Source organism: Cavenderia fasciculata, assembly GCF_000203815.1.
Source record: "Cavenderia fasciculata unplaced genomic scaffold Scf_Dfasci-F-a-25c12.r2-5, whole genome shotgun sequence".
Taxonomy (NCBI): Eukaryota; Evosea; class Eumycetozoa; order Acytosteliales; family Cavenderiaceae; genus Cavenderia; species Cavenderia fasciculata.
Genome location: NW_004457729.1, coordinates 4029908 through 4042672, shown reverse-complemented (window position 1 = coordinate 4042672; position 12765 = coordinate 4029908). Strand labels below are relative to the sequence as shown.

At 31.5% G+C, this 12765-nt stretch overlaps 5 protein-coding genes across 5 annotated transcripts; 3 read left to right on the top strand and 2 right to left on the bottom strand.

The window, feature by feature from the left end:
• Positions 1 to 17: 17 nt before the first annotated feature.
• Positions 18 to 3942, bottom strand: DFA_01954 (uncharacterized protein; the record flags this gene model as incomplete). Its single annotated transcript, XM_004359858.1, has 3 exons — positions 18 to 174; positions 242 to 3321; positions 3406 to 3942. 3 exons carry the CDS (start codon positions 3940 to 3942, stop codon positions 18 to 20), a joined length of 3774 nt encoding a protein of 1257 aa, XP_004359915.1.
• A 405-nt stretch (positions 3943 to 4347) lies between these two features.
• Positions 4348 to 6450, top strand: DFA_01953 (uncharacterized protein; the record flags this gene model as incomplete). Its single annotated transcript, XM_004359857.1, has 2 exons — positions 4348 to 4350; positions 4594 to 6450. 2 exons carry the CDS (start codon positions 4348 to 4350, stop codon positions 6448 to 6450), a joined length of 1860 nt encoding a protein of 619 aa, XP_004359914.1.
• Positions 6451 to 6998: 548 nt separating this feature from the next.
• DFA_01952 (Niemann-Pick C type protein) lies at positions 6999 to 11380 on the top strand (the record flags this gene model as incomplete). The annotated part of the gene is made up of 6 exons (XM_004359856.1): positions 6999 to 7226; positions 7340 to 7932; positions 8005 to 9076; positions 9098 to 11066; positions 11091 to 11115; positions 11188 to 11380. The coding sequence occupies 6 exons, from the start codon at positions 6999 to 7001 to the stop codon at positions 11378 to 11380; spliced, it is 4080 nt and encodes a 1359-aa protein (XP_004359913.1).
• A 357-nt stretch (positions 11381 to 11737) lies between these two features.
• DFA_01951 (uncharacterized protein) lies at positions 11738 to 12052 on the top strand (the record flags this gene model as incomplete). The annotated part of the gene is made up of 2 exons (XM_004359855.1): positions 11738 to 11911; positions 11984 to 12052. The coding sequence occupies 2 exons, from the start codon at positions 11738 to 11740 to the stop codon at positions 12050 to 12052; spliced, it is 243 nt and encodes an 80-aa protein (XP_004359912.1).
• A 234-nt stretch (positions 12053 to 12286) lies between these two features.
• On the bottom strand, positions 12287 to 12727 carry DFA_01950 (uncharacterized protein; the record flags this gene model as incomplete). Its single annotated transcript, XM_004359854.1, has 1 exon — positions 12287 to 12727. The coding sequence occupies one exon, from the start codon at positions 12725 to 12727 to the stop codon at positions 12287 to 12289; it is 441 nt and encodes a 146-aa protein (XP_004359911.1).
• Positions 12728 to 12765: the final 38 nt, after the last annotated feature.

Here is a 12765-nt window from a genome sequence, read left to right as displayed (position 1 = left end):
CGTCGTTTGATTATGATTTAAAATTCCAATTGTTTTGATATCCAAACTGGCCATTCGTCCATGTGAATATTATCTTTTGTTGCTTGTTCATACAGTTCATAAACATTACGGTTACATGGGTAACCTAATTGTGCACCTTGTAATTTTAAGCTTCTTGCTACTGTTAGGAAATATCTAGAAATAAAATAAATTAATATTCTATTCTATTTCTTTTTTTTTGTTTTTTCTTTTTCTTTTTTACCTTTCTTTTAATAAAATGATAACAGTAGATTCTTTATCATTTTGTTTAAATGATTGAATTTCTTCTTCCAAAACCATAATTTTATCTTTCATTTCATAGTATTCGATATCCAATTGTTTACATTTCTCTGCCAATTGATTACGTTCCTTTTCGATGGCAGTATATTTACGTGCCGAGTCGTCCAATTGATTCTTTGATTTGCCAAGTTGTTCTTGAGCAGTATCCAATTGTTTTTGGTATCCAACCAATTCCTCTACCTTGTATTCGAGTTCCTTGGTCTTGTGATCCAATTCAGCTAGGGTGTTTGTTAATTGATCCTGTAGGTCACTGTCTTGCAACTCTTTTTCAAGTTCAGATGAAAACAACATTGCATCACCAATCGATTCTTTAAGTTGAACTGAAGAGTTTAGACTTGGTGAAACGGAAACTCCATCTTGAGCAGGTGGAGAAACAACAACAATCTTTTCAGAGGCTTCAGACAATTGTTGTTGTAAAGAATCAATTTCCTTTTTAAGAGCTACAACTTGAACATTATTTTGTTCCTCGACAGTACTAAATGTCAAATCCTTTTCTTGAATTAATTGTTGATAACTTTGTTCCATTGTTTGGATACGTTCTTGAAGTTCCTTTTCACGACTATTGGCATCGTCCAACAATTGACGAATACCATCGTTACGCTCGGCAATTGATTCTGTAATCTTTTGAAGCATGGTATCTTCGTGGTCAATAGACAAGAGTTCACGGTTAAATGAGTTACCCAATTCCTCTCTCTCTAACAATTCAATTTGCTTTTCTTCCAATTGTTTGGTGAGTGCATCGATATGGTTTTGAGCTTGTTCCAAATCCTTGGCCATAATGTCCCATTTGGCAGATGAATCTTCTTGATTATCCTTTCCAATATTAATTGCTTCCTTGAGGCTCTCTACTTGTTGTTGAGATTCGATACGCAACTTTTCATGATCCTCTACCAATTGACTGTACAATTGGTTCAAGTTTTCTTCTTGACTCTTGGTATCTGCCAATTGTTGTTCAAGTGTAGCAACGGATTGAACGAGTTGTGTGTTGGTAGACTCGTGCTTTTTAACCAATTCTTTGAGATCGTGTGATTTGTGTTTTGATTCTGTCTTTAGGATTGAATTATCTTCCTTTAGATGATTTAATTGATCTTGAAGTGATGTAATCAATTCACTATTACTATTGGCACTGTTACTTAGAAGAGCAAGATTACTAGCATTGGTATCCTTTTCGGATTTCAATTGTTGATTGAGTTGCTCGACCTCGTCTTGGAGTAAGATTGATTTCTTTACTTCTTCCTTCCATTGTTCTGTCTTTCTTGTCAATTCATCTTCTAATCCACTGACCTTTGAAATGTTTGATTCTTCTTGTGATGAACGTCCAAGAATAAATTCATTCTTTTCTTCTTCCAATAATTTAATTTGGATTTGGTGTTGATTATTAATTGTTTCAATTTCTTGTTGTTGTTTAATATTAATTGATTCAATTTCTTGTTGATGTTGATTCTTGATTGATTCAATATCTTGTTGATGTTGATTCTTGATTGATTCAATATCTTGTTGTTGATTCTTGATTGATTCAATTTCTTCTTGTTGTTTAATATTAATTGATTCAATTTCTAATTGATGTTGACTCTTGATTGATTCAATTTCTTGTTGATGTTGATTCTTGATTGATTCAATTTCTTGTTGTTGACTATTAATTGATTCAATTTCTTGTTGGTTTTGACTCTTGACAGATTCAATTTCTTGTTGATGTTGATTCTTTAGATTTTCAATTTCTTGTTGTTGTAGACTCTTTAGATTTTCAATTTCTTGATCCAAATCTTCTTGACTTTCCAATTTAACTTGTAAGATTTCATTTTCCAAATCTTCAATTTGGAATTGGAATTCCTTTTGTTTTGATTGTGAAGTTTCAATTTCTTGTTGATGTTGATTCTTTAAATTTTCAATATCTTGTAGATGTTGATCGTTGATTGATTTGATTTCAATTTCCTTTTCAATTTCCTTTTGTTCCTTGATTGATTCAATTTCCTTTTTGTTGTTTGATTTGATAGATTCAATTTGTTTTTCCATGACATCTAATGAATCGGCTCCATTTTGTAATAGTTGAATTCTTTCTTGGTATTCACTCTTTAACGATTCAATCTCTTTTTCTTGTTCCTCCTTGATAGAGTTGATTTCAGTTTGCTTGCTTTCAATTGTTTGTTGTAATTTTTCATCTTGCTCTGACTTTATCGATTTGATTTCTTCTTGATGTTGTAACTTTAGAGTATTCAATTCCGTCTCAAACTTGGTCTGTTGTTCCTCGGTGTTGGAAGTTTGTAATACAATTTTTTCATTTAGTTGATTGATTTCAGATTCCAATTCCTCCTCAAGTGAATTAATTTTGTTTTCTTGTTCTTGACTATTTGATTTGAATTGTTCCAATTCCTTTTCCAAATTATGAACCAATTCCTTGTTGACAATGGATTCTTTTTTGAGTGATTCAACTTGTTGATCTTGATCATCACCGGCGGCGGTTAATGATTTCTTGAGTTCAAGACGTTCGATCATTAATCGTTCGATTTCCTTGTCCTTGGAGTCTAATTCATCTTGATGTTGGGTGTCGGTTTCTTGAGCTTGTTTCAATAGATTGATGACCTTTATGTTTACATTTTCTAGGTCTTTACTCTTTTCAATCAATTCACTGTCTCTTTGTTTGGCCACCTCGGTCAACTTGATCAACTCTTTTTCCTTTTCCTCTAGGAGTGTATCCTTTTTGACAATATCCAATTCTAGTTGATGTGAACGATTAGACAATGCTTCCTTTTCTTCGATTTGCTTCTTGGCACTCTCCAAGTGTCCACTCAATTGAGCAATCTCCAACTCCAACTTTTTAATACTCTCTTCTTTTTCCTGGATCAAAGTTTGATCTTTTTTGATTTGTGCAATTTCACTTGTCAACTTTCCAATCTCTTCTCCATTTGCAATAATTGAATTTCTTCTTGTATTTTCAATTAAATTGTCCTTATTTGATAGATCTTGTTTTAATTTTTCAACTTTTTCTGATAACATTTGAATATTCTTTAAAAATAAAAAAAGATAAAAATAAATAAATAAATAAAAATTTGATCATTTGTCTAAATTACTTTTCTATTCTGTACTTACAACTTCATCTTTTTGTTTGTTAATAGTTAAATCTTTAACTTTTAATTTTTGTTGTTCTAACATTTCACGTAACTTTGAAAGTTCGATATCCTTTTGTTGAAGGGCATTTTCTAGGATAGCGGTTTGAGAGACTGATAATCTATTTTCTTTTTGTCTTTGATAGGCAGAGATGACTTCGTTTACACCTTGTGTCCAGTATTGTACATCACGTTCATTCTTGCCACGCAACATGTATGAACGACCCGGTACGTCGATTGAAAAGACAAAGGTAGAAGGATCTACAATCTTGACAGATGTCACTGCTCTAATATCGATAAACCCTAAACTATTTGATCCAATGACACTAATGTTTGATTGTGAATTGTTGCCGTTACCCGACGACGAATTATTATCTGATTGTTGTTGTTGTTCATAATAATGTAATTCAAAACCAGATGATGATAGACCAAAGAATCTTGATTTCCATCCTTTAATAATTCCCCTCTCTCCTTGTTTATCTAACCATCCTTCTAAATGAATCTTTTTTTTTGTTGTCATCCTTTTTGATGTTGTTTAAACGTCTTATCCTACTATCTCTCTCTCTCTCTCTCTCTAAACTTTTACTTGATTCTTTTGTTGTTGATATATTGATAAGAAGAATAGTGAAAAAAAAGAAATAACTAATAATACAAATATAAGATAGACAAGATAGATAGATAAGACAAGCAACGAAAAAAATAAAAAAGATGGATGACAAGGAGTAAGTAAGAGGGGTCGCGATTTTAAAGAGGTGGGTGTGGATTGCGACTCAACTCAAAGTCAGCCTAGAAAGATTTTTTCAAGCTTCCCCTTAAACTCGATTTTTTGATCAAAAAACGTGGGTCTTTGCAGCTTCGATGATGTCATTGTCTCCTCTTAGTAGTTAGTTTTTATCTCGTGTACTTTGAATAAAAAAAAAAAAAAATGGTATAAAAATATAATCAAACATTGACTGTCTCAAAGACACTCTTTATTATTATAATGAATATAAAATTTGTATTAATATTATTTCATTGTTATAAATCTCATCAAGGAATGTGTAAGGGAGATAATACCAAAAAAATCTCATCATCATGTTTCATTGAATGAATGATTTCTACAAAAAAAAAAAATTTTAAAGCGCTACAGCTTGTGTTTTTCTCTGGTTTATAGTGCTTCATTTTTTTAAAGATGGATAGTAATAATAGTAATAATAGTGATAATAGTATAAAATTACCAATATATCTTTATGGTATAGTTATTAAATATCTATGGGAAGAGAGTGAATCATTAAAATCAAGTGTCAGCAGACATTGGATATTGACATCACTAAGTAGAGTATCAAAACAATACTTTGAAATTGTTAAACTACTCAATGACAAGTTAATCTTTGATAGACTCACTCTAGATCAATTAAAAAAGGATAATCAAAATGATCAAATTCAACATTGTAGTAAACAATTATTATTAAATCAATTATTAATAGATTTAAACAAAAACAACAAAAAAGAGAATAATAATAATAATAATAATGATAATAATGATAATAATAATTTAACAAAATATTTAATAATTAATATAATGTCAAATGATGGATTAAAAGAGTTTAAAAGTTTAAATGTTGATGGTCAAATGAATCTAAAGAGATTTATATTTGAACAATTGGAATGGGATGATAAAAAGAGAAAGGTTGCGTTGGAGGAAGAAGCATCTTTAAAGTTGAAAAAGTTTATCTATCGACCAAATGTAAAGGAACAAGTATTGACTGACCGTTCAAAGTTGTTGGTACAATCAATATTTAATCAAATCGATACATTTAATGGTGTATTGGAAGATATAGATTATCTTATTTCTACCGACGTTGGGTGTCAAATGCCATCTCTTTCGAGATTACATATTATGCATGACTATCGTAATAGTTATGGTGATCGCGTATGGGGTGAACATTTGGATAATGTTGTCATTGCAATTGGACACCAAATCGAAGAATTGTCATTGGTCATAACACCAAGAATACCCGTCAAAGAAGATTATCAAGAAGATGATGACAATGAAGAAGAGAATGAATGGGATCCAGATATAATAGCTGTAAAGATATCATTTTCAGAGTATCTTTCAAAACTACGTAAACTCTGTCTTGGTACTGTATTTGATTATACAATAGACACTGAGTTTTTTGATAATCTCACTAGAAACCTTCCACTACTCGAATCACTATTACTCGTCGAGGCAAAACAACCAGTTCTGCCACGTATCTTTCCACCAACTAGTTCACAACCCATCATTGACTATCTCAAAAGATCACATCGATTAGTCGAATTTGGTATTGAAACACAAGAATGTTCACTCTCTTTACATAATACCAAATTGTTGGAATTCTTATTACAAGATGAAAGATCTAGTCATCTGCAATCAATTAAACTACCCGTTTGGTATATAGTGCCAATTCGTCGACCAATCAATCGTCTCGATTTGACACTACCCAATAGTAGTGCAAAGTCTCGATATGTTAAATTGGTCAATATCCCGCTACCAGATGACCAACAAAGAAAAATGATTGCCGAGTCATTCTCTAATGTCTCCAATATCATTATTCGATCAACATCTGATTGTTCATTATTTGTTGATATTTTAAATTTTAATCAAAACTCTACCTTTAAAAGTATTGAATTTGAATTTAAAAAAGATTCTTCACAATCAACAACAAATATGATTGGATTCCAACAATGGAATAATCTAAAAGAAGCAATTATCAATCATCACAATATAGGATATCTAAGTGTAAACATTGCAGGAATCGGTCATCAACAATTACAACATTTAGATCAAGAAATTCAAAAGCATCCATCGATCATTAACAAATCATCTTGGAATCTAAATGTCTATGATTCCAAAATCATTCCATTCCCACCAATTCCAGAACCAATCAATACACCAATTTTTAATTTTCCTGCCAACTTGACATTTACTTCTATGGGTTCAGGATCAGGTAATAGTAATAATCCAAATTATACTTTACCATTTATCATACCAGATCAAAATAATTAAATCAAATCAAATCAAATCAAATAAATAAAATAAAATAAAATAAGTAATCTTGAAAAAACAATTAAATATTGATTGATTTATGATACCCCCCCTCTAGAGTGGGTTAGCAGAGGAGGAGAGCTCATCTTTATTTTTAGGTGGTGTAATCATGGCAATGTGAACGTGTCATTTTGCATCATCAAACTGGAAACTGCCAATGAAGTGATCACGGTTTACATCTACCACAATCCATTTTTGCGAGTGTGTGGTTGTTTGGTTGGTTGGTCGGTCTACCCACACACACCTCTTTCTCCTTCTCTCTCCCTCTCTCTCTCACCCAAAATAAATAAAATAAAATAAAAATAAAAACTCGTTATTCATACATACATCAGTAGTACTATTTATTTGTATTCTCAGTTTACTTTTACTACTTTCATCAAATAATTCAAGTAATAATTTATATATTCATTTATCCAATTTACAATCTATTTTTATATTTTTTTATATATTGTTGATTGTTCATAACTCATTATTATTATTTATCTCTATTTTTTAAATGGACAAAAAAAATGTTAAATCATCAAAATTCATTTTTAGCAACAGTCATCATCATCTTTATCATTGCCCTTTGTTTATTTAACAGAGTACTAGTAAAAGGAAGCAATGAAATAATATCACATCAATCTAATCAACAGATCAATACAACTACAGGATGTTCAATGTATGGTGTAGTATTCCCTGGACCATGGGGTACAAATACAAGTATAACTACTGAAAAGTATTTTCAACCTTCTCCTGTAAGTCAATACAACAACAACAACAACAACAACAAATACTTATCAATATAATAACAATATAATAACATTCTTTTTATTTTCTATTTCTTTTTTTTTTTTTATTATTCTTTTAGGTATCAGGAGGTATACCATCAGGAATATGTCCATCACACCCAGAATTTCAATCAGATTCATGTTGTAGTCAACAACAATTTATAATGTTGGGAGATCAAATGACAGCAGCACAAACTGTTTTTGGAAGATGCCCAGCATGTATGGCAAATCTATGGGATCTGTGGTGTGCTAGTGGATGTTCACCCTACCAAGCAACGTTTATGTTGATCAATCAAACGAGTATCTTTCCTCATAATGGTGTCAATTACACCAAAGTAACCTATGCCACATATGTCATTGATCCAGTCTATGCAGAAGGTATCTATAATAGTTGTCGTGATGTATCTACAAGTGGAAATGTACCATTCGCCGTTCAATATCCAACGTATATAGACTTTTTTGTCAACTTTTTCGGTTCACAAAACCCACAATTCAAAATTGGCTTTATCTTTGATCCAATCAATGGATATAGATCAACTGTTGCCGTTCAAAATTGTACCTCTAGTTGTTCATGTGCTAGTTGTCGTGATCTATGTTCTTTTCCAGGTGAATATGGTGGTTTCAAAATGATAAATGATTCAATCATTCCAAATACTTATTTATTTAATAGACAGTATGTAAACCATAGTGAAAAAAGAAATAATATAATATTTTATTTATTTATTAATTTATTTTTATTTTTTAGAATACCAATATTATCAGTTTGGTTTATATTTGGATATTATTTATTTTTATTGACATTATTTACATTAATTTCAATTTGGTGTCTTAAAAGAATATTAATTAGAAGAAAGAAACTTTATATAGTCATTGGATTCATTGTAATGATTTATATTTATGTTTCTGCTATTTTCTTGCCAGTCATTTCTGGTATTGTACCCATAGAGTCTGATAAATGTAATTATCAAATGCCATATGGTAGAGATTGGTCATGTGCTCTTGCTGTAACATCATTTACCTATTCGTTGGTTGCTTTGGGTATTATGGCAGTGGTTACTGTCATTTTATACTTGCTCTATCAAAGGGAACAAAATCGTTTTGATTTCCAATTTAACAAACCCGGCGGTGCAAATATTAGATTGGGTCATCCAAGCGATTTGGTAGAACCATTCTCGGAATCATCACCATTTAAAGATATTGGTATTGAAGATCCTAGTTTTGTTCAAAAATTATTCTTTTTACTTGGTCGCGTCGTTTCCAATTATCCATTGGTCACCATTGCTGCGTGTATTGTATTTACTGGTATTTGTTCAATTGGTATTAAATTCCTTCAAATTGAAGAAGATCCTGTCAAATTGTGGGTTAGTCCAACTAGTCGTGCTGCCATTGAAAAGGAATATTTCGATAGTAACTTTGGTCCATTTTATCGTATCGAACAACTCATCCTTACCCCAACCGATCCAAACATAACTATGATTGGTAATAATCAAACATTGATTGCAGAATTGGCACGTCTAGAAATAGAATTAATGAATCTCACCGTCAACTATGAAAATACTACCATTTCACTGTCAAGTCTTTGTTTTGCACCAACTCATCGTGGATGTTTGGTTGAATCGGTTACTGGAATGTGGCAAAGAAATTTACAACTCATTGAACAAATGGACTCTGACAGTTTTCAACAACAAATGCAAACATGTCTTGGTGATCCATTAATGACTACTTGTATGGATGCTGTAGGTACACCAGTCAATCCAGCAGTAGTATTGGGTGGTTGGTCAGGTACACCATCCGAGGCAATGAAAGCATCTGCCTTTGTAACTACTTTTCTTTTAAAGAATCCAGATTCTCTTCAGAATCAAGCCATGGCATGGGAAGAAGTTTGGTTACAAGCAGTTAAACAATATCAATCAAACTCGAGTCGTCTATTAAATGTAGCATTTTCTGCACAACGTTCTGTTCAAGATGAATTGTCAAGAGAAAGTTCTGCCGATATTTCAACCATTCTCATTTCCTATTCTGTCATGTTTGTCTATGTTTCAGTTGCCCTTGGTAGATTCTATCCACCTCCTCATCGTTTCCTTTCTTATATTGTCAATTCAAGATTTTCACTTGGTCTTGCTGGTATTTTAGTGGTTGCATGTTCAATTGCCATTTCAGTTGGTCTTTGTTCTTTTGGTGGCATTAAAGCAACACTTATCATTTCAGAAGTGATACCATTTTTAGTTTTGGCAATTGGTGTTGATAATATTTTCATACTAGTAAATACTTTTGAAAATCTACATGTTACATCGTATGATAATACAACTCGGTTCTCATCCAAACCACCCATTCAATTGACACTTGCTAGAGCCATGGCAAGAGTAGGACCTTCAATGGCATTGGCATCACTCTCTGAATCATTGGCATTCCTTCTTGGTACTCTTACCAGAATGCCTGCTGTAGTTGCCTTTTCAGCCTATGCATCGGTTGCCATTCTATTTGACTTTATTCTTCAAGTAACAGCATTTTCAGCACTACTCATACTTGACACTCAGCGATATCAGAATCGTCGCGTCGACTGTATCCCATGTCTGTCATTACAAGATGGAGAAAATTCAGATGACGATGAACCAGACCTAAACCGAGATGAAAAGGTTCCACTCATGTTTGATGAAGACTTTTCTCTAAACACTCAATACATTCCAGTGTACAAGAAAAAAGATAGTCTTTTGAAAACACTTTTTAAACATTATTATGCTCCATTTATAATGAATCCAATTGTAAAAGTTGGTGCAGTCATTATATTTATTGGTGCATTTTTAATTGCCTTGTCATTGTCGTTTAGTTTGACATTGGGTCTAGATCAACGTGTCGCCCTTCCAAGTGATAGTTATCTTCAACAATATTTTAGTCAAATGGCTGAATACCTAGAGGTTGGACCACCATTTTATATTGTTGTCAAGGGAAACTATAATTATACCGATTTCTCCAGTCAAAATGCTCTATGTACCATTCAAAATTGTACAGATAGCTCTGTATCGAATATATTCAACAATGCTCCATTTGTCCACCCAGGTATTAGTTCATGGTTGGATGATTACTTGTTATGGTCTGCCAATCCAGATTGTTGTGGATTCATGCCAGATTCAACACCATGTGATCCAAGTATACCAGATTCCAATTGCACAGCATGTTTTACATTGAATGACAAGGATCGTCCACCACCAGAACAATTTGTAAAATACCTTCCAACCTTTTTCAACTTTACAGTTAGTGGTAGTTGTCCATCAACAGGTCTTGCCTATGCACAAGATTTAAATATTCAAAATGGTACCACTATTGTAGCATCTCGTCTTGATGGTTATCATTCAACACTTCGTACTCAAAATGATTTCATCAATGCAATCAAGGCTGCCTATTATTTGGCAGATCATTTTACATCTCAAGGATTACCAGTATTTGTCTATTCTGTATTTTATGTCTATTTTGAACAATATTTGACCATTCAAAAAATAGCAGTTATGGATATTGGTCTTGCATTGGCTGGTGTATTTATAGTATGTCTATTACTACTCACAAATCCAATGATATCACTTTTGGTTGTAATATGTGTTGGTATGGTTTCAATAGATTTACTTGGTGTCATGTACCTCTGGAACGTCAGTCTCAATGCAGTTTCAGTAGTCAATGTTGTCATGGCAATTGGTATATCAATAGAATTTTGTGTACATATTGCTCATGCATTTATTAGAGCACCTCCAACTCTTGACAAGTCTCAAAAATCAAAATATGCTCTAAACCAAGTTGGTAGTTCAATTGTTAGTGGTATTTTTATTACAAAATTATTAGGTGTTTTAGTTTTAGCTTTTTCAAAGTAATAGAAAATAGAAAGAAAGAAAGAAAGAAATTGAAAAATATTTATTAATCTTTTTCTATTTTTTTTTAGTTCTGAAATATTTAGAGTTTATTATTTTAGAATGTATATTTCAATTGTTATTCTTGGTGCATTACATGGATTAGTACTTTTACCAATTTTATTAAGTTTCTTTGGATTTGATATATTCAACTTTTCAAAACTTTGTAGAAATCGTAATCCCTATAGACCAGCTGAAGAAATTGATATCAATGTTGCTCAGTAAATAAAATACTATAGTCATATGTGAAAATAACCCACACAATCAATAGAGTTGTATCGATGGAAATACCAATGCCAAAAAAAAAAAAACCCCCCCACCAACTTTCATATGAAATCATATTTGAGTGAGTATACTACACTTTTGATATAGATCATATCACTTCACTGCAGCTCTCACAGTATACTCTTTGTAAAGAGTGGGTTAATTTGTTTAATTTCATTGTTGTGATGAATCAGTCAGTCTCACTCTAGATCAAATTCTCAATTGAACTCTAATTCATTATCATTTTTTTTTTTTGTTAATATAATAATTATTACTTAATCTAATCTAATTTCCAATTTCCTAAATTTCTTTTCTAAAATGTTTAAAAATATAATTAAATTAATTATTGTTGCCATTGTTTTATGTTTCATGGTGATGAGTCCAATTGCACAGGCAACGACCGATGTTCAATCACCATCATGCAAGAAATGTTTTACTGATTTTAGTGCTGCTGTCTGTGCAGAAGATGCCAATGGAAAGGCTGATATAGGTGTAAGTAAAAAAAAACAGATCAACATGGTAAATAACAAAACTAATTTATAATTTAATATAAAAATATTTTAGTGTCGTATTCAAAATTTAGCTCGTATTGGTGAATGTTTAAAGAAGAATGCTTGTGCTGGTAAACCATAAAGAGACGTAATTTCCAAAAACAATTATACAAAAATTTATTTTCAATCTAGATCAATTTACAAAAAAAATCAATAAAGAGTTTTGTAGTATTTTCATAGACTGTCGACATCAATAATCTCCCTTTTGATATTATCATCAAAATTATTATTATTATTATTATTATTATTTTGATTTTTTTGATTATTAAAAATATTATTATCAAAAGGTTCATCATCATCACTATCATCATCATCATCATTTATGTTTTAAATCTTGTTGAAGAGAATGATAACAATGATCATTACAAATTTGTTCAAGGTATAGTTTTAGGAAATTTTTACTCTTGAGAGATATACCAAGTCTTGGAGTTCTAGAGAATTTGTTTGATGACTTGTAATTGTCCTTTTTGACTTGACGATGATAATAAACATTCATTTTTCTAAACTCTTCTTTGAACTGTCTTTCTATAGTTCCTGGTTCCCTGATATAATGTCTATGCTTTTCATGTATCAGATACATAAAGGTCTCTGAAAATGATGGAACCAATTTGTTGTTGACTGGCTTTGTGAAATGAAGTCTATTGTATATTTGAATGGGTAAATGTCTAGACTCTACCAAATAAGTATCAGCCAATTTCTTTAATCTAGTTTCTTCCAATTTTATTGCTCTAAGAGGATTCTTTTTTTTTTTATTCATTCTCCTTTTGATTATCTGCTGCTGTATACAAATATATG